At 29.0% G+C, this 21,608-nt stretch overlaps 1 protein-coding gene and 1 long non-coding RNA gene across 2 annotated transcripts in view; one reads left to right on the plus strand and one right to left on the minus strand.

The window, feature by feature from the left end:
- Positions 1–21,608, minus strand: part of LOC107448874 (neuroligin-4, X-linked) — a 310,204-nt gene that overhangs the window by 6,634 nt on the left and 281,962 nt on the right. Inside the window, exons 5-7 of the mRNA XM_071188081.1 lie at positions 13,656–13,765; positions 10,790–11,301; positions 8,923–9,324 (exon numbers count right to left, since the gene is read on the minus strand). Coding sequence (XP_071044182.1) covers positions 8,986–9,324; positions 10,790–11,301; positions 13,656–13,765 — 961 coding nt within the window. The 3' untranslated portion in view covers positions 8,923–8,985. The remainder of the gene's footprint in view (positions 1–8,922; positions 9,325–10,789; positions 11,302–13,655; positions 13,766–21,608) is intronic.
- LOC139427195 (uncharacterized) overlaps positions 3,899–21,608 on the plus strand; it is a 91,795-nt gene continuing 74,085 nt past the window's right edge. Inside the window, exon 1 of the long non-coding RNA XR_011638331.1 lies at positions 3,899–4,399. This is a non-coding gene — a long non-coding RNA (uncharacterized lncRNA). The remainder of the gene's footprint in view (positions 4,400–21,608) is intronic.

Consider the following 21,608-nt stretch of genomic DNA (forward strand, 5'->3'; position numbering starts at 1 on the left):
ATATATATTTATATACATAAATATACACTTCGTGTTATTCTCTTCAGGAATTGAATTTCATAATTTGTTTATGTAAGTCAAAATAAGAGGTTTAGATAAAGGGTAAATAATTTTTTATGAAATAGTTAATTAAATGAAGCGTTCAAATGATAACAGTGTAGAACAACTTTAAATAATTATGATAATAGTTAAGAATAAATTAATTAAAGGAAATTCTTAACGTGATACGTAATTACATAACACATTAAAATTACATTAAGAAAGTTTAATCTTTATGAAATACTTATAATTTAATTCTATTTTAAATTAAATCATGAATTGTTAGATTTACTTCTAAAATGTGCGCAAAAAAGGGAAGAGAGAAATTGAGTCCTACGTATAAATTTTTTGGATAAAGTCTAGGCTGTTTTTTTTTTTTTTTAAATTCGAGGTTCATTTTTATTTTTTTAATTTATGAGCAAATGGGACGCTGGTGTCCCTTTTATATATTTTTTTTCTGGCACTCTAATTGCAAACAAAACATACTTTAGTACATTAATTATAAAAATAGTCTAATAGTTACTAAAAATCTTTTAGATTGGAATTATTTTTGTACCGAAATATAAGATAAAAAAAAACGCAGCTTTTTTTCTTTTTTCATTCATATTCAAAATATTATCAGTAATTAACTGATTTTGTAAATTGAAGAAATTTCAGTGGTGAATAGCCATATCTTTTAGATCAAAATAACTGAAAATAAGTGAAAATTTATTAAAATCCTTTTTTGAAAAGAATTTTAGCTTTAAGGCAAAGAAAAGTACCGGTCTTTTTTGCTGTATTTCGTAACAATAAACTACTAAAATGCTAAATGTAATACTTTTCACTTCTTTTGGTCTAAATTAATACAAAATAATAAAAAAAGTTTGAAAAATATGTTGAATAAAAATTCTGCTTCAAAATGCTAAATAAAGCTGAAAAGTCTAATTCCCCAACTACAGACAAAAACGTTTATCATCCATAATCAAATCTAAGCAAAAAAAAAAAATTAACAATTAACTACTGCACAGCGAAAAGTAAAGCGTGGTCAAAACTATCAGAATATGGTAAAATTTACAGTGTTTCTCGTTCTATTGGGACACCGAAAATTTGTAAATAATATTTTTCATTTATTTTGACCAAATTAATGCAAAATAATGAAAAATATGTTTAATAAAAAGTTTGCGTCAAAGATTTAAAAAACGCATTATCCCATTTTAAAGTATTTTGTCACTAAGACGATTATTGAAAATGCTAAATTCATAAAATAAACAATAATTCAAAATTAATCACTTATTTTAAACATAAAATAATCTAGAAACACATTATTAATTAAAATAAACAATGACACTCAAATCTATACTTTTCGGCAAATTTGCTATGTTACCTGGTTACGGCTTTAGTAAATAAGGAACTAACCCCCACTTCCAACCTAAACCAATGCTGAACCAGTTGAATGAGAAGTGGTTCAGATTTTGAGCTTCTGAAGCGGAATGTTTCGAATTTCCTACCATTGTTCTATTGAAATGGGAAAGGTGACATTTGAGTGTCCCGGATGAGAGAGATTTGGTCAGCTGGATACTTTGCTGATAAATTTGACGTCCAGCCTTATAAGTGTTTCCTTAAGTTTCATCCCGCAGATTCAGAGCGGTATCGCAACATTTGTTCCTGGTGTTTATATGGTGAATGAAGGATTTGGTTGGAGAATTGCGAAGAGTTCTTTACTGTGCGCCAAGGTCTTTCGCTCAAGGGCTTCCGTTGTGCAAATAATGCTACTGCTTTCATGATGGGCGCAATCTGGAATTCTAATCAGAAGTTTTATTTGATCATCCATCATAATGTTGGTTTCTTGGTAACTCTGTATCCCAAAAATGAGGTTCTTTTGAAAGATTTATGGTAAGTAGGTTTAAACCAAAGTGAGTTGTTAGATAGAAAACTAGCTTACGAGGGATTGAACAATGATTGATTTTAGGACACGATTTGAAATTTTTAGTAATATTCTCATTTTAGAAGTTATTTAAATATGTTTTTACTTTAGTTCGATTGGAGTTATTTTATTTTTCTATTACTTTTATTTCTTTTTGGTTTTTATTACATTTTATAGCACTTTGTTTGTTTACTTATAACTCTTTGTCACAAAGATCTTATGAATGACTCATGGTAAGTAGGTTTATACCGAAATGAAATGATCAAAAATTAGCATCTGAAAAATTGAAAGTAAAAAATTTAAACTCTTTAACACTTTGAATTTATTAAGAATATTTTACTTTAGTTTTTATTTGATTAAGTTGTATTAGCATATTTCCTGTCTTGATTCAATTTTACTTTTAATATTTTTCGTTTAGTTTTAAATAAACTAATTAGGTAAAATAAATTATTTTTAATTAAGATAAATTATTTATAAAATAAATATTACTAATTAAATGAATTAAAAATTATTAATTGTCAATTAAAATAAACAGAGACATTCAAAAACCATGCTTTGTAGGAAATTGCAATGATATCTGGTTACAGCTTTAATAAATAAGGAACTAATTCCCGCTCCCTACCTTAGCAAATGTTGAACCAGTTGAATGCGAAATGGTTCAGATATTGAGCTTTTGAAGTGGAATACTTCGATTTTCCTACCATTGTTCTATTAAAATGGTTTCTTGGTAACTCTGTATTCCAAAAATGAAGCTCTTTTGAAAGATTTGTGGTAAGTAGAATTATACCCTATGGAGTTCTTAGATAGAAAATTAGCTTGTGAGGGATTGTACAATGATTTATTTTATGAAATTTTCAAAATTCAACAAACTTCAAAAAATTCAACTCAATATGAAAAATATGCTACAAATATTTAATCTAAAGGCTGAAAGTTATAAATTTTGAAACCAAAGTATAATAACAAATTGCCTTTTTATAAAAACACTTCGAGATTCCAACAATAACATTATTCCTATGTTTCATGATATTTCTTTTTAGTCTCATACGCTAGAATACGTTTTGCTCATACACTGTAAAAATTTCTGGATTAAACTACAGTAACAAGTACAGGCACTCAGAGTGCCGGTGCAGTATAATATTTTACTGCCAAAATGGAATTTATGGTAAATTGGATCTTATAAGATCCAATTTACCATAATTGCTGGCATAATACCTAAACATCCTGTAATTTATACAGTAATTTGAACTGGAATTTTTTATAGTATATGATAAAATAATTTTAATAAATAATGATAAGAATTTTAACATATACTAATAAAGTAATTAAAAATATTAATTATATCAAACGAGGAAATTAAAACACTTAAAATAGCCCTAATCTTCAGCTTTATCATTACAATTTTCATTTTCCCAGACATCTTGAGTTGCATCCGAAATGGAAATTTAATTGGCGTCGGAAAATGCGTTTAAACATAAATGATCTAATTATTTAAAAATTATCAATTTATTCAATTATCAAGCTTTTAATTGTTCAAAAATTATAAATTTTTTAATTGTTTAAAAATTATAAATTTTTAATTTACTCAATTATAAATTTTTTTATTGTTTCAAAATTTTCAATTTTTCAATTTATTCAATTATTAATTTTTCAATTTATTCAATTATCAAATTTTCAATTTATTCAATTATCAATTTTTCAATTGTTTAGAAATTTTCAATTTTCCAATTTATTCCATAATCAATTTTTCAATTGTTTAAAAATTATAAATTTTTCAATTCATTCAATCATAAAATTTTCAATTGTTTAAAAATTTTCAATTTGATCCGGAATATTTTTATAGTATATTATGAAAAAATTTTAATAAATAAGAATATGAATTTTAACATATAATAATAAAATAATTAAAAACATGAATTATTTCAAAAGAGGACATCAACACACTTAAAGTAGCCCTAATCTTCAGTTACATCATTACAATTCTCCTCTTCTGAGATATCTTTAATTGCATCCGAAATGGAAATTCAATTGGCGTCGAAAAAAGCGTTCAAACATACATCATCTAATTGTTTAAAAATTATCAATTTTTCAAAGAGAACAATAAAAAAGTTACACATTCATTCCTAATCACTATGTATTGTCTTTATTTCCGAAATGTATCGAAATTTCACTTATGTCATTTATCCTTTGATTCATACGTTTCGCTTTCAGTTCAGCAAGACAGAAATAAGAAAAGACTCACACAGAATAAAATGACTGAAAAAAGAGAGAAATTGAATCATGTTCTTCTATTCTATTGTTTAATGGAAAGCTGTCACTCCCTTTCTACTTCTATTGCAAGATTTCAGTGGCACTCTGCCAGAACGCTGTACATAGTCATTAGTGTCAGTTGCAGTTACATCACCGGGATTAATTACTAAGGCTCAAAGTACCAGTGCTTGGCCAATGAATGGAAAAATGGTAAGCGCCATTTTTTTTATTTCTAATTAAAAAAAACTTCGCTTTTTTTTAATTGTGTTTCTTAACGACTTTCTCACCCATTATTTCCTCTTTCAATGTCTTAGCTCCATTTTTGTTTTTATCTGATGTCTGAAAATATATCTGTCTTGTTAAGATTCTTCTCAACACCTCGTGGCTGTGTATGACTGTTTCTTTTATGTTGGACATTTTTTTCCGCAAATTTTTTTAACATATATTCATCCTAATCTTTTAATATATTGACTTTGGTTGAAAAAGTGAATTTGGCTCACACACCTCTTTTGGAAACACTGTCAAAAACCTTAAGATAATTTATTAAAAGTTTTGTATTAACACAGTTCCCACGCAGAGGCGTAGCTAAGGCTTGCAGCACCTAGGAGCAAATTCAGATTTTGCGCCCCATTTCATTATGCTGTGAGACTTATAGGGGACTTTTTGGGACCACTCTAAAATGATTCTGTAAAACTCATCGCACTTGGTGCAGGATTTTTAAATTTTGCATAGAATATATTGATATCTGGTGTCTGAAAATACATCTGTCTCGTTAAGATTCTTCTCAATGCCTCGTGGCTGTATATGACTGTTTCTTTCATGTTGAAAATTTTTCCCGCAACTTTTTAACATATATTCATCCTATTCTTTTAATATATTGGTTTTGGTCGAAAAAGTGAATTCGGCTCACACACCTCTTTTGGAAACACTGTCAAAAAAACCTTAGGATAATTTATTAAAAGTTTTGTATTAAGTTCCCACGTAGAAGCGTAGCTAAGGCTTACAGCACCTAGGAGCAAATTCAGTTTTTGCGCCCCATTTCATTATGCCTTGAGACTTATAGGAGGCTTTTTGGGACCACTCTAAAATGATTATGTAAAACTCCCCGCACTTGGTGCAGGATTTTTAAATTTTACCTAGAATCCTATTTTTTCAACTTAAATAAAATATTTTGTCAAAAACAACGTTGCGTGATAACTTTCGATTCAGTTTAAAATTTAACAATATATAATACTAATGTAGTTTCTATTCCACTTAGATGTTTTTGATCGCATTTACTGTGTTTGATTGATAAGATGACTCAGATTCAAATCCCAGTGACTGGTTGATACGAATTCTGCTTCCAGTTCGCACCAACCACAGTGCTGAGTAAAATACCCTCAGTGCTAGGCGGATTATTGGTTAGAGTCCTCTTGCCTTTGGGTTAACAATGAGAGGTTTTCGTGGTTTTCCTCGCCATGCAACCCAAGTGTGGGATAGTACCATCAAAAATGCCACTTTGTCCCAAAGCTTTATCCAGGAGTTTCCTTGTCTGCGGGGATGGATTCAAAATTATAAGGCTACGGAATTGAACATTCATAATCGTAAAGTAAGAATAGGGTCGGTTGTACAACGCCAGCTAGAAATAGACTTCCAGTTCAACTCATAGCTAATTCGGAACGAAGTTTGGCGAATTTATAGTGACTGTAATTTGCTAATGAAACTGGTGATATTTAAAGAAGAAAACAATTTATTTATAGAATTTATATCTAATTATTTTTCATTATTTTTGAACCCCCTATGACTTTCGCAGATGTCACTTCTTTTCCCCAATAGCTACGCCACTGTTTACGCAGTAAACGAGAAAAAGAGTAGAGTTCAGCTGCAACTTTATTTATTTTTAACTTTATGGGAAGTGCGTTTAAGCATATTTTATCAAAAAGTATATTTATTATTGAGAAAGTCATGGATGTTCTATTTAGTTCAGAAATATCGCGTTACGACACCCAATATTTTCTCTTACAGTATCTTGCTGCATTTTGTTTTTATCTGATGTCTTAAAATATATCTGTCTTGTTAATACCTCTCAAAACAACTCGTGGCTGTATGTGACACTTTCTTTTCAGTTGGATACTTTTTAGCAGTTATTTAACACACAAGCATCCTCATCTGTAATACATTAATTTTTGTTTGAAAAAGATAATTCGGCTCATATATTTATTTTGGAAACGCTGTCAAAAACCTAAATATAATTATTTCAAAAGAGTTTATGCCTGTTTGGTATAATGAGGTAGCAAAACTGATAAAAAGGTAGTTGAATTGAAGTGCAATTTATATATTTTACCTTTACAGGAAAAAGTTTTAAGTATTAAATTTATTCTATCAAGCAATAAATTTGCATTTTGAGATAGTCATTGTTATGTTTTAATCAAAATGCCGCATTACGGTTTTCTCCACCATTATTTCCTCTTTCAGAGTCTTAGTACTATTTTTGTATTTATCTCATGCCTGAAAATATCTATGTTGGATATTTTATTTAGGGCGGATTACTTTAAATTATATTCCTCATTCGAATCATCATTTCGATAATGGTTTAGATCAGAAAAAGTAAACTCGATTATCACATAGTTTTTGTAAATGCTCTCAGTGACTTAAGTTATTTTATTGAAAGAGATTATATTTGTTTTGTATTGACAGAATTTTTACGATGAAAAAAAAATTTTGTAATAGAAAAAGAATTGAGCTGCAATTTTCGTTTTTAATTTTATGGTAAAAGTAAAATTGCCCGCAATACGAGGGTTTAATTTTTTAATTTTTTTCATCTTATAGTATATTTATACGATAGTTAAAAACATTAAAATGTTTTTAAAAAATAGGCAATAATCTTGAGAGATTTCGAAACTGCAAAGGTTATTTTTTATTATAAGAAGTATGAGACACATTCATCTTTTTTTCATCCTAATTTGAACTTCGTAGTTTAGTTGTTTTGCGTCTGTGATTGTTTTAATTTGATTTTTATAAGTCATGTTTCTGTACTTGACACTTAATTTAATGTTATACTTTGTTTGTTGTTATTGTTTCTAAGGTCATTTGCCAATACTAGCAAGACTGCCATAATTTAAGACAGTCGAATTTAAGAATTTTTTGATTTGCTTATTTATGCAAAAATTTTTTCTATATTTATTTATTTATTGTCCGAAAATGTTTTGAATGATATTTTTTAGGAAATAAGATATTGTTTTATTATATTTTGAAAAATCAGGGACAGTTCTGTTTTTTTTTTTTTAGTCATGGGTATTTAACGCCGTACGATTTCAGAACGTATTTATGATATTTTTTTTTTCGTTCCGATACGTAAATTTTGTACAGAAAAATTAGCAAAAAACCTAAAAGACAAGAGCATTGTAAAAAATTTCCTGATCAAATAATGGTAAAAAGTACAGGCACTTAAAGTACCGTTACTCTTTACCTTAAAATCCATTTTTTCCGGAACAAAACATATGATATACCATAATTTTTACAGCAACAATCATCGTAAAATCACTGAATTTCTCGAATTAAATAAATATAAAACGCACGGTACAATAATTTACAGTCAAAATCGATTTTACATATAGTGCTTCCGAATTGATGGTACTTTATAACGTGATTTAATCAGGAAATATTTACCGCGAGGACAAGTGTATGATTACATTCAAATGAAACCAAAAATAATTTGAATAATTTTAATAATTTTCAGACCCATAGCTTGAGTTATACCTGAAATATGACTCATCGCATTCTTTTTAGCTTCATTTAACAAACTGAACTAGGTATTTTATTTTTAAGAACTAATTCTCTCACCAAGGCACAACAGAAGTGAACATCATAAGCATTATCACAAGAGCTATTTGCACACATTCCCTTAACTGTTTAGTCTCATGATTGCAAGGTTGATAATCTTTGGCGGACCAATAATTTGAGTATTACAAGAAATATGAATCATCGCATTAGTTTTAACTTTTAGATTGAATTGGGTATTTTGTTTCAGAGCTAATTGTCTTACCAGGGCACCAGAGAAGAGAACATCACAAGCATTATCACAAAATTTATTTACTCACATTCCTTTTACAGTTTAATCTCATTATTGTAATGTTGATAATACTGGTCAGACCCATTACTTGAGTATTACCAGAAATATGAATAATCGCATTTTTGTAACTTAAATTACGGAACTAGTTATTTTTTATTTTAAAGGATCTAATTGTCTTAATAAAACACCATAGAATAAACATCACAGGCATTACTATTTACACACATTCCCTTTACTGTTTAATCTCTTGATTGCAATGTTGATAATCCTGGGCAGACCCATAACTTGAGTATTACCAAAAATAAGAATCGTCGTATTTTTGTAACTTAAATTACGACACTAGTTATCTATGTAATGTTGATAATCCTGGACAGACCTATAACTTGAGTATTACCAGAAATATGAATTATCGCATTTTTGTAACCTAAATTATGGAACTAGTTATTTTTCATTTTTAACGAACTAACTGTCTTACCAGGGCACCATAGAAATGAACATCACAAGCATTATCACAAGAGCTATTTACAAACATTCCCTTTACTGTTTATTCTCATGATTGTAATGGTGATAATCCTGGGCAGACCCATAACTTGAGTATTACTAAAAATAAGATTCTTCGTATTTTCGTAACTTAAATTATGGAACTAGTTATTTTTTATATATAAAAAACTAATTGACTTACCAGGGCACCATAGAAGTGAACATCACAAGCATTATCACAAGAGCCAATTTACACACATTCCCTTTACAGTTTAATCTCATGATTGCAAGGTAGATGAACCTGGGCAGTATTTTGTGAATTTTGGTGGACTGGTGACTTATTGGCCAAAGATGCAGCATGAGCTCCCTGAAGGTGAATAATCGGCTGCATTTCAGCTAAGCTCTCTCTGTGCAGAAGTTTAGGGGGTGTGGGCACAGCACATGGCTTCAGGGGTGCCTTGTGGGGATGATGGTGATGTGGTGGGGGGTGGAGTGTCAGCTCTTCGGTTTGGCACACTGGAGAAGGAGGAGGAGCTCGTAAAGAAACTGTCTTCACGTGAGCTACTGTGGGAAGATTGGCCTGAGGCTCTTCTAATGACGTTTGCTGTAAAAGATAAAGAAAATTACAAAGATAATCCTTTATATCTTTCTTTATAAAGAAATGTACTAGGGAATAGAAAAAAAAGGGATTTATTATTTTTATTCCTCCAACTAATGAAGACTTTCTTGGACTTTATAAGAACTTAAAATTAGTTAAAAATACTTGATTGTACAAAGAACACATATTTCCCCCCAGATATTAAGAAAATGCTTCATTCTCCTATAATATTATTTAGTCCCACATTGCCTAATTAATGAAATTTTTTTTTAACAAATCAAGTAATAAAAAACAGATAAAAAAATAAAATAACCTTACATTTTTCTTCCGTTTACTAATGAAGACTTACTTGGATTTTATATAAAAATTTAAAATTAGTTTAAAATGCGTAATTGTACAAAAAAAGGCAGCTTTTTTCGCTGATATTTAAAAAAAGAATTTGATTGTTCTATTATGTTCCTCAATCCCACTCTGCCTAATTAATAAGTAATAAATTGAATTTAATAAATTGAAACGTGATATTGATTTATAAATTCTATTATATATTTCTAATTCAAAATTTTTAAAAAAATGACTGGCATGTTGAATAACCAGATTTAAAAACATTTACCAACTGCTAAAACATTTATTCATACTCATATTTTTTTAACTTTTATGACTATTTAAGGAGTTTTGCTACTATAAATACGTATTAGTTAAGATTAAAAGAATATCAGATTTTCAAACATATTTATTTTCGATTATTGAATATCGATTTTTTTCTTACATTTGTACCTACTTATAATGTTCCTGTTATTGTAAAAAAAAGTTTTTCATACTGAAAATCATTATTCCAATTTGTTTTAACGCATTTACGTTATTAATACAAATTTAGTTTAAAGTCTTTATTTTAAATACATTGAACAAAGTATGAAAGGTAATTATTTTCATTATCTTAAATATTACATTTACTAAATCATTATACATATATCTATTTTCATGATATCGTTAATCATTATATATATTTTTTCCAAATTGGTCACTCTTTTAGGGGCACCATATTAGGTGGGTCAACGTAAAGCTTGTGTGATGCAATGTAAAGGTTTAAAATCTCCATATTCAATGTATCGTTTTTTAACTAAGACAAAATTTAATGTTTTATTGCAGTAAAAGTTATTTATAAAGAAATTCCTAATTCTAAAATATATTGTTCCTAATTCTATATGTATATTTTATATTAACCAAAATTGTTATGTGGTAACTTTATTACACAGCAGAGCATGCGTAATGTTGTGCAATAGTTACAAATCTCTTCATTTATATTATTATTTTATGATTATAACAATATTTAATGTTGTATTGCAGTAAAAGTGATTTTATTAAAAAAATTCCTAATTCTTAAAATATTTATCTAAACAAATCTTCTAGATTCTACAAACCTAGATTTTGCTATAGACTAAAAATATTTATACAAATAAATCTTCCAACTTACAGAAGAATTCCTTTTGTTTGAAGCTATTTCAGCTCTACTTTTTCCTCTTTGATAATGAATTCCCACAAAAATAAGTACATTTAGAAGAAAGAGGGAAGCTCCTGAAACAAGGGTCACGCTAAGTGCTGCTGAAAAATTGCTAACAGGCATAACTACTGCTAAAGAGTCTGTCGCATTCACTGTTGTCGTAGGTTGTGTGGAATCCTCAGTAGAGGACTGTAAATTGGAGTTTTCTGATGTTAGAATATCGTCCTTTTTACTTCCATCCTCATTAGAATCCTCAGTAGATGTAAGCGTATTGGAAGGAGTGGCTGCATCGGCAGAAAGCTTAGATAGAGAAGATGGTACTTGACGAACAGGACCTTCATAAGAATTGGGATTATCGTGATCATCCAGTAAATGGTGTTCAGGATTTACTTTCACTGAACTGGTTTGGTGGAGTTGAGGAAAAAGGTTTAGCCAAAAAGAAAGACGATGTGCATGGTAATGATCTCTCACTTTCGGTTTTAAACCTAAGAAACAAACAAGAAGGAGATTAAATAAAATAAATAATATGAGCACACGTTGAGAAAAGAGTATGATCTACAGACTATAAACTAAAGGAAAAAACTATAAACTAACAGAATATGGTAAACGTTACTGTGTTCCTGGCTCTATGGAAACACCAAAAAGCTCATTATTTTTACTGAAGAGCTTTGGTAAAAATAATTGTGAAATATGGTTTTATAATGCGTAATAATGTGGTAAAATTTTGTAAACACTGCATGAAGATAAATTTACTTTTCAGTTTCATATTTTTGCTAAATGTGTGGTAATAAAAACTTTAATTTTGAAAAACAAAATTTCCAGTAAATCACTGCCATATGAACTGCAAAATTATCTAAAGAATGGTTTAAATACCATAAATTATCGTTTCTATTATCGAAATTATGCTTTTTTTTTCATTAAAAAAATAAAAATGTCAGTACCATATGGTACAGTAGTTTAACAGAGTTTTTTTTTCTGTGCTATAATGTAGTTTTTGTCAAAGTATAAACAAAGTTGGTTTTGTCAAAGTGGTTGCTTTAAAGCAATTTAAGTTATCGCTAATACTTCCTTTTATACAGATCTTTTAGAACTTATTAAATTTTTAAAATAATTATAGAATAAAGAAGTCCATTTGAGTTGAAAATGTATTCCTGGGCAATGTTTAAAATATCTAAGAATTACATATATCGCAAAAAATACAAAACTACTATGTATAAATTGCTGAAAAAAAAGTCTTTTTTATAGGAAAGCATTCGGCAGAATGGTACCGTGATAATCTGTATAGTATATGTCACCAACAAAGTATAAAATGTAGGCATTATATAAAATACCTAGAGAAGTTTGAAAATGCCTGCCGTTTTCCGCTTTAAATTTATTATCTAATTCTTTGCAGTATGCCTTTTAATATAATTATGGAATGTCTGCATAAAATGTAACATATAAATTCCAACATTCATTTCCGTTAATTTCTAAACATTATATTCATTGCCTAAGCATTCCGCAGAATGTTTGAATTTTATACTCATCATGTATCATAAATGAAATATTAACGATAAAAAGTATGTTAAGTATAGTGATTTAGAAAAAACTCTTGAATTGCACACGGAGAAAAAAATTCTATCAAAATTACCGTTTTGCATGGTAATGACATTTCTTTAAAAAAAAAAGTCTGTTTTAATTTTCATTGTCAAATTACTATGTAACAGAAATTACTGTGTATTACGGAAAAATAACCGGCAGCAGTCTGCCTATCGCTAACCAACATAATCTTGACCTATTAACTATAAAGTTTACATGACCTATTAACTACAAAGTTTGCAGTAATGAACATTTTTCACCTTTACGATTTTGAAACCATTTACAGCTAGAATGATTGAAAATACATAAATACAAAACTGTACGGTGTTGAAACCATTTTCAAATAATAGGGTTAACAAACCATGAATACGAAACTGTAAAGTTTCTCAACCATGCACAACTAGCATGGTTTTAAAACCGTGATAAAGAAATTTAACTGGACATTGGAGCTAGGCTTTTCGTCAGGTAATGGGCATTGGAGATAGGTTGTTGTTTAGTTGTGTATTATCATATGAACTGTGGATGGTTTAATTAATTTCTATGGCTGTTTCACCGATCACAAGAGATGGGAAATATCAGACTTTTCTGTGTTAAGCAGCATTACGGTAAATGCATGAATGAGAGTAACGGATCGTAGTAGTTCAAGGTCACAAATTGAGGTGCGCAGGACACTGAAAACTCTCCATGCGCTAAAGAAATGGAGGAAATATTATTGTGTTGACGCTGGTACTCGAACAGCTGTACTGTCGGTCATGGGATTGACAGAATAGTTCTCTTTGCTTTAATATGTACCTAGCAGCAAGGAACTAAATGACTTCATTAGGGGAGCCTCGTTGGTGCGATAAAATTCTGGTCGTTTAACCGTAATAAGTGAAATCAGTTAGTCAACAGTTTTTATCACGTTTAAAAGTTTGAATACCATCTTATTTATGGTTATCCTACTGTTTTATTTGAATATGGTAAAATGAAAATGAATTTTTTTTTTATTTAAGCATTTTTCCAAGCTATTTCTAACAGTATGGTAAATAAAACCAAAATGTACTGTATTTAGACCATTAATTTTTAATTTTTCTGCTCACATGGTAACGCTGTTATCGGAAACTCAGATTTTCAAAAATACAGAATTATTACCGAAATATTTTGCTTGCTTCTAATTTCATTTTTCTATAAGTATTTTATAGCATTAAAATTCATTTCTCATCCTGAAAATGAATGGATTTTTTGTTGACATAATTTTAGCAGAATTTTCGAGATTACTTACCGAGCATCATATATCTTTGGTGCACTTTGTCGTAGGGTTGCCAAGTCATTCTATCATATCTGCTTTTAGATTTATCGCCAGGTTTATCAGGTTGCACAGTATTTGGATCTCTATAAAAATGAATTAGTTTATTTTCAATATAATTATTTTAGCTAAATAAAAATAATTATATGGATATTATTTTGTAAAACAAAATTTTCTTTTTAAGACTCCATTTAACAAAATCATTCCCCATTTGTTTAGTATTGTTAGAATAACATTATAATTGTCTTATTGAGTTATTATTGACGAACTGGGATTTATCACCAATGACGAAAACAATGTTGGTGTATACGCCCCACTACTCATGATATAGAGTACTCGTCTCCCAATGAGGTGACCCATGTTCGATTCCTTGCACTGGCTGGTCGAAACGAATTCTAATCCCGGATCGCATCGTCCACAGTGCTGATATAAAATTATTGTTAGTAGTAGACGGATCATGGATTAGAATCTTCTTGCTATCGGACTAACCGTGGGAGGTTTTAGTGTTTTTCCTATCCATGTAACGCAATTACAGTTTTATTTCTCCAAAAGTCTAATTTGCCTCACATGCTTGATGGAGGAGTATCCTTATCTTCTGGATTGGGTTTAAGGCAACGGAATTGAACATTGATAGTTGCAAACTCAGAATTGGGCTGAACGCTCAACACCGGGTATAAAAATAAGTAAAATTCAGATTGAAGAGTAAATTATGGTAATAATCACCACGCCTCCTCACCTTACTCCCCAGCCATCCAAGCACTCACAATGTCAATAAGACATGAAATTGTATTGTGATTTTAGTCAAGCTGAACCATAATATCGTGTTAAACAAGTTATAATGATACATTTAACACAATATAGTTCAAATTTGTACAATAATATGCCAATTTAAGCAAAGTTATTGTTTAAGACGCTATAAAAGATTTAAAAAAATAAATATTGTCTGCTTTGCAATCTTTAGTTTATATTTTTGGCCAATATGTGAAAAATAAGAATGTGGTTTATTTTATAACATGTTGATGAAAAAAATGCTTACATATCAACGTACGAAAAGAATTTATTAAATCTTTTAGAATTTAAACAATGTCATAATTTTATGCTTTGAAACTGTAAGATAATGAAACGGTTCCCAACGGTAAAATAACGAATTCACTACTCATTATTCGTTAATAATTGGAATTAGTTCCTGACTTTTACATAATTTTTTAAAATTTCAGACATTTTTTTGTCGCAGAAAGAGTACAATATGTTGAAAAGAAAATATTTATAAAGAAATGCATCTAATTAACTAAGTCATGATAACTGATATGTTTCGTTGTATCTATTATCATTTTAAATAAATAAAAAAATACAGTTTTGAAGAGACACTCTAACATTTCAAGATAAATTGAGTTATTATACCAACGAATAAATAACTATATATTCTATTGCAAAAATTTCATTCTTCTCGAAGTGATTTTGAGAAAATAAATTAAAATATTTAAAAATATTTACATAAGTGTATGAATATATTCCTTTTACGAAATAAATATAGAAATGAAAGTTGAAGAAAAATTTTCTCTCTTTAAAATATACACAAAATTAAAAGAAAATAATTCCATGTATTGATCAAATTTTAAAATTTAAAGGATTTTTCAGAACTAACTTTAATTAATGCAATAATATGTACTTCAGCGTAATTTAAAGTTTGAAACAAATTATGCATTTTCTAAAGATTTCAAAAGTAAAAAATCAGATTATATACCGAATTTACTAAAATTAGTTTCTAACATTTGTCTTACTCATACTAATTACTCTTACTAATTTGTAATAAAAAATTCTTGAGATTTCCATTTTATTCTGAAACAAGAAGTGAGAAATGAACTGATTATTTTGAGTGTTTAAATTGCAAATTTCAGAGCCATTTTCTAATTTTAATCTTAACCCTTTGACGCAGATTATTAAATATATTTTTTTCATTAATTTATATTAATTCTGGTCAAAATAAGTGAAAAATATAATATTTAGCATTTTAATAATTTATGAAAAAAGCATGAGACACCAGTGTCTTTTTCTGTTTTAAAGGTAAAATCTTCGTAACACGGCTCACTTCTAAACTATATTTTTTCGCATTTGCGCTTATTTGAAGTTGTTTAAATCTATGAGACAGTTGTTCAGTTGAAGTTGTTTAAATCTAACAGTTAATCAATAATCTTTAACATTTCTTTAATTTACGAAATAAATTTTCGATAAATTTTTGAATATAAATGAAAAAAAAACCCATTTGTTTAGATTATAAATTTTAGTACAGATATAATTCTTATAACCTAACAGATTATTTTTAGTATGTGTTCGTAGTTAGTGGGTCATAAACATCATATTTTAAAGAGAAAACGGTGCCTCATCTGCGTCAAAGAGTGAACAATTTTTAATTATAAAATTAACTTATATATAAGTAAAAATTAAAACTTTAATCTTTATTTAATTTGCAGAATTGCACAATTGTTTACTACGTTACATTATTCGTATTTGTATAAGTTTTATAAAATTTTGATATTATCCAGGGAAAAAAATGAAAAATTAAAATTTGTTCTTTTCAATTTTCAAATGTTTGACATGTGGCTTTTTTTAAAAAAGATGATAAACATTTCATCTGTAAAAGTGTTTTTCACACATTTTAATTTTGCACTTTCAATGGTTCCAAATGCGATCTTTAAGTTCCAGCTGCATTTTCGGCTTCGTTATAAGTATTGTCCTAGGCGTGCAGGTCACGAATGATTTAGCCTTTGACATGTTCGTCAATATGCTTGGTCAACCTTACATTACGTGATTTTTTTCAAATCTTTAATAATTTAGAAAAAAAATACTAAACAAAAGGTTGGAAAACAGAATACGGAAAAGATATAATCGCGTCGCAAGCTCACACTATTATATCCGAAAAAGGGGTTTCATATCTTGTATTAGTATAGCCAAGCCAAAGCAAAATATATTTTCCTTATATTGTTTTCCGGCTTTTTAGATCTTTTTAAGGACTTAATTAAGGACTGAGATTTATTATTTTAAGAACGTAAATTTTCTTTAACTCAATTTATTTAGTAGTAGTTTTTTTTTCTTCTTGTTTCTCTCTATTCTTAACTTACTATGCGCAGTAAATAAGACTTAATTTTTCCTTTCTCCATCTTCTTTTAGTCTATTATATATATATATATATATATATATACATATAAGTTCAAAATGAAGAATAAAACAAAGAAAAATANACTGTTTTTGGGGTAGAGGTATTTTTAACAATATATATATATATATATATATATATATATCAGGTATTTAATATTCTGTCCCTCATTAGTCACACAGTATATGCTATCCTACGTACCTTATGCCTTAAGCCATTCAATTATAAATGTACAAAGGAACATTAGTCAACGCATTCGAAAGTAAGTTTCAGAAAGAAATCAGTTAAGCATTTAAAATTTAAGACATAATACTTTAAGACTTCATTTAATTGATTTAACAAACTTAGTGATTGTTAAAGATTCAAAAGAAGCAAATTAAGTTTAGAATTCAACTGAAAACATTCTCTACTTTAAAAAAGATAATTTTACCAAATTCAAACTCAAATTCAATTATTTATCATTAGTAAATTGCGTAATTAATTGATTCCAAAGTAAATCTGGAGTTTCATTAGCATACAGCTAATAAAATCGAATGTGACATTTTTTTCATACGAATTATAGTTTTTAACCGAAAAAGTAAGTAGCAATTAATTATTTTCTGTTCTCTTCTGAATTTTATTTGATTCCTTTATTTTTCACGTTCTTGAAGTAAGAGCATCGTTTAATTAATTAAATAATGCAATTTATTAAATTCTCTGTTTAATGTCAAGTTTGAAACCAGACAAGGAAGTATTGAGAATGACAAGAGAAAAGAGAAAAAAAAGAGAATTTATTTTCTCATTCATTAATTTATTACAATCATTTTGTATCAATTTTATCTCCATGTTATCTCATTTCATCAAAGTTGACATTTTTTTTCTTTTAATATTTTATTTGAGATAAAAAATAATTAGAATTATTTGAGTGGTATTTGTCAGTTTCCATTTCAATAAATGACAAACTACACTTAAATTTAAATCAGTGTAAATATTTATCCAGCTATTTGACTAAGGATATATCAAGCTATTTTTTTATCCTTAGACATCAGTTTTGTTTTTATTTGAATCATTATGTATTAATGCAAGCTCGATTTACTTTCAGAAATTAATTATTTTCAGAACTGTAAAAAATAACTGTAAATGCTAAGGAAAAAAATATTTTCACAGATAAAAACTGTTTAAGATAAATACAGATTTTTTTTCGGTTTTCAATCATTACTCGCGCATGCAACAAATCCTGTTTTTTTGTAGACCTTTTCTGTAAATTCGACGATTTAAAGCCGCTTTTCACAGAAACAGTTTTTCTCTGTTACTTACCCTAATCATGTACGCAACAAAATCGTCAATTCAAATTCTAGTTTTTGCCAGTCAGTTTTTTTTTTACCTTAAAATAACTTTTTTCAAATCATTTCATGATTATTTTCTATACTTGAGTTCACTTTTAAAAACTTATTTTATGATTTTAAGCATCGTATAAATTAAATTGCAATTCAACTTCATTGTCTAATTAATACTTCACTTGATTATTTTCTTTCTTTAGATATAAGTTTTCGTAAAGTTAAATTGCCAGACATTCCTATAAGTTTTAAATATAGTTATATAAAGCCAATATAGTTTTAAATGATTTTGCACTTAAATATGATTTCAATAATTAAGACGTTTAAGATAAAGACAATCTGCTCTGAGGATAGAGCACTCACCTCCCAGTGAGGAGACCCGGGTCTGAATCCTGGCTTGTCATGTGAACTCTTCTCCCGTCTCGCACCCACCACAATGCTGACGCAGTTATTTTATAGAGATTTTTTTTTTGTTAAAATAACGGAATTTGTTAAAGTAACAATACTTATAAGCTTATAAAACAGGCGTATGTTTTTAAATGACAGTATTTTTTTGGGCAATCGAAATTTTCATTCAGGTATACCAGCTGATATTTTGTTTCTGTAATTTTATACGCATTTTTTACCTCTTAGAATTAACGCCCGGTGGCTGAGTATTAGCGCTCCGCGCTCCCGTGCCACAGATCCTGGGTTCGATCCTCGGACCGGGCAAGATTGACTCAGCCTTTCATCCCTTCAGTGGGTCGATAAATGAGTACCAAGAATGCTTGGGAACTAAACACTGAGGGTTCCGCGTTCGGCTGACCACCGAACCGGAACATCTGCTCCTGCACCCCAGGTCAAGATCCAGAGCCCAAGGTCAAGAAAATTAAAATGGGCACAGTAAGCCTTGGCGCTCTGTGGGTTGCACACGCCACTTAGTTTAGTTTAGTATTAGAGATAAATCGGAAATGCTATGCGAAAGCATGCCAGGGGTCGTGGTAGAAACGCCACAGCTCAAGAGGATCGATATGCAGTGGTCAAAAGGAACAGCAATGTCACCTCTAGTAAGATAGCTACAGACCTTGCAACCACTACCGGTGTTCTGGTTTCTGCAAGAACCAATTCACGGTGATTGAATAAAGTTGATTTGTATGCACGGAAGCCTGTTCAATGCATGTCGCTTCAACTGCGCTATAGTCGAGAAATATTACTCTGGTGTATGAAGCGTATTGGTTGTGTCACCAACATAATTCTAGAGTGAATTTCTACAACGAATCCTGTTTAACTGTTACAAGTTATTCTGGCCACCATTTAGTGTGAAGAGAAAAGAAACACGTTATGCACAATATTATGTTCATGAACTTGATCGGTGTGGCTCAGGTGTGGTGGCGTGGTCAGGCATGATACATAATGACAGAGCACCGTTTCATATCTTTGGGTGAGGTAACGCTAGATCCTAGTGGTTATGCAGAGAGATTAGTCGGAAATATGTTCGCCTTCTTAGGTGAGTGGTTTTAATCAAGCATTTCTATGCCAGGAATTCTAAACATATAAATGTCGTTTGGCTGAGTTGCGATGGCTCAGGGAAAAAGGAACTCGCTTGCCAATAAGGTGACTCAGGTTCGAGCATCAGCGATGCGATAGTTGGTCGATTTAAAAACTATTTTCGATTAGTTGTAAATCAGTTATGAATTATTTGTTGACGCCGGTTTCAAAATTAAATAATAAATAATTGAAATTGTAAATGAGCTGATTATTTAGAATAATTATATTTTAACTTGCATAGCATTTATACGAACACAAATGAAAATTTTAGTTCTTAGATCTATAAGTAAGCGTAACAAATTCAGTTTTATTAAGAAAAACTACATGCTTATATAATAAACAGAAATAAACGAGAGAGTTAGTATTAAAATAGAATTTAAATATATGTTTCGTTGCATAGAATAATATTATTTTCCCTGAGAACAACTAAAAGAAACCAGCTTTAATTTCTAGCTTTAAAAATAGTTTATGCTCATTTTTACTTTAATTTTATTGTAAAATATTCCAAAGTTATAAAAAAGGAAGTCATCTTAAGTTAGCATTTCTCAATATGCATATATTATTTATTGTACAATAAAATCTCAGTGGGGTCTCATGGGGGATTTATAGCGAAAAGCATTCAAAGTTTATTGAATTCCCAATGATAAACAAATACACAAGAATAAATATTATAGTTCTAAATAAACAAAAAATTGTTATGAATTATAATTCGAATTAAACATTTTTCTATGTCGTTAACTTCAAATATGAATTGTAAACTAGCTGAACTTCGAATAGGTAGACTATTTAATTAAAAAAATATGTTTTTGGAAAATTAAATTCATTATATGTATTTATACATGTTTTTTTTATTTGCCCATAAATAATCTAAATGCATTTATAGAAAATACTTATTAATTAAATTTAATTATTTAAATAATTTTTTTATAATTGCTTAAACCTAATTCAATAATTCAAGCAAATTATTGAGCAATGAATGCAAAAATAAATTTTTAGTTGTTTATCGGAACTAGGCACAAGAATAGTTATGCCGTTTTACCACATTCCTATGGGAACAGCATATCTCAACATTGCAGTTTTTGCAATTTTAATGAGAAGTTTTGCGTTTTACTGAGGAGTTTTGTAAATCCCGTACTATACAGTGCTTAAGCATGATTTTCGCAGGTTTAATTCAAGATATAAAACTAAAATCTCAGTACTCTTTTTCTTTTCCTTTATCTATTTTATTATTCGTAATTATTTTTTTTTTGGAGAAACATTTCTGAAAATATATTTCTTATTGATGTAAATGACTTAATTATATTTTTCCTATTAAAACAAGAAAGTGTGTAACCCATCGAAACAAATAAGAAATGTTTGTTTATTTTCCTCTATTGATGACAATAAAAAATGGAGAAAAAATAATTAAAATAATAACTCCGAAACTGGGCCGTAATGTAGTAAGATTAGAAAATTCTTCTCCATCTAAATGTTTGATTATGGCTTTTGAATTAGAAATCTTGACAAAAGAAATGCAAAGGTCTATAGCACTAGCTAATTTCAATAGGATTATAAATATCAATGGTGAATATTAATTATCAATGTTTCTTAAGAGTCGATATAGCACGACAGTAGTAAGTAGTACCAGTAACAGTAGATATAGTTGATATTGCAAATTTGAAGCGAAGTTAGGACGCATCATAGGAAGTGAGAAGTGAATAGCAACTCATGTACGGAAAAGTCATGATACGCTAATAGGGGCATCTTTCATTTATCAGCTGTCTGTTCGTGCACATTTCAAACGGTACATTTATTTATCTAAAGTTTATTAATAATGTTTTAATTTTAAATTTTCGGGAAATTCATTATTGTCAAGAATCACAATCAAATAGAGCCCAGAAACAGCATGTTTTTTTACTACTTTTTTTATTGCAATTTAGTGACTTGGCGACT

This window comes from Parasteatoda tepidariorum, chromosome X2, assembly GCF_043381705.1.
Source record: "Parasteatoda tepidariorum isolate YZ-2023 chromosome X2, CAS_Ptep_4.0, whole genome shotgun sequence".
Classification (NCBI taxonomy): Eukaryota; Metazoa; Arthropoda; class Arachnida; order Araneae; family Theridiidae; genus Parasteatoda; species Parasteatoda tepidariorum.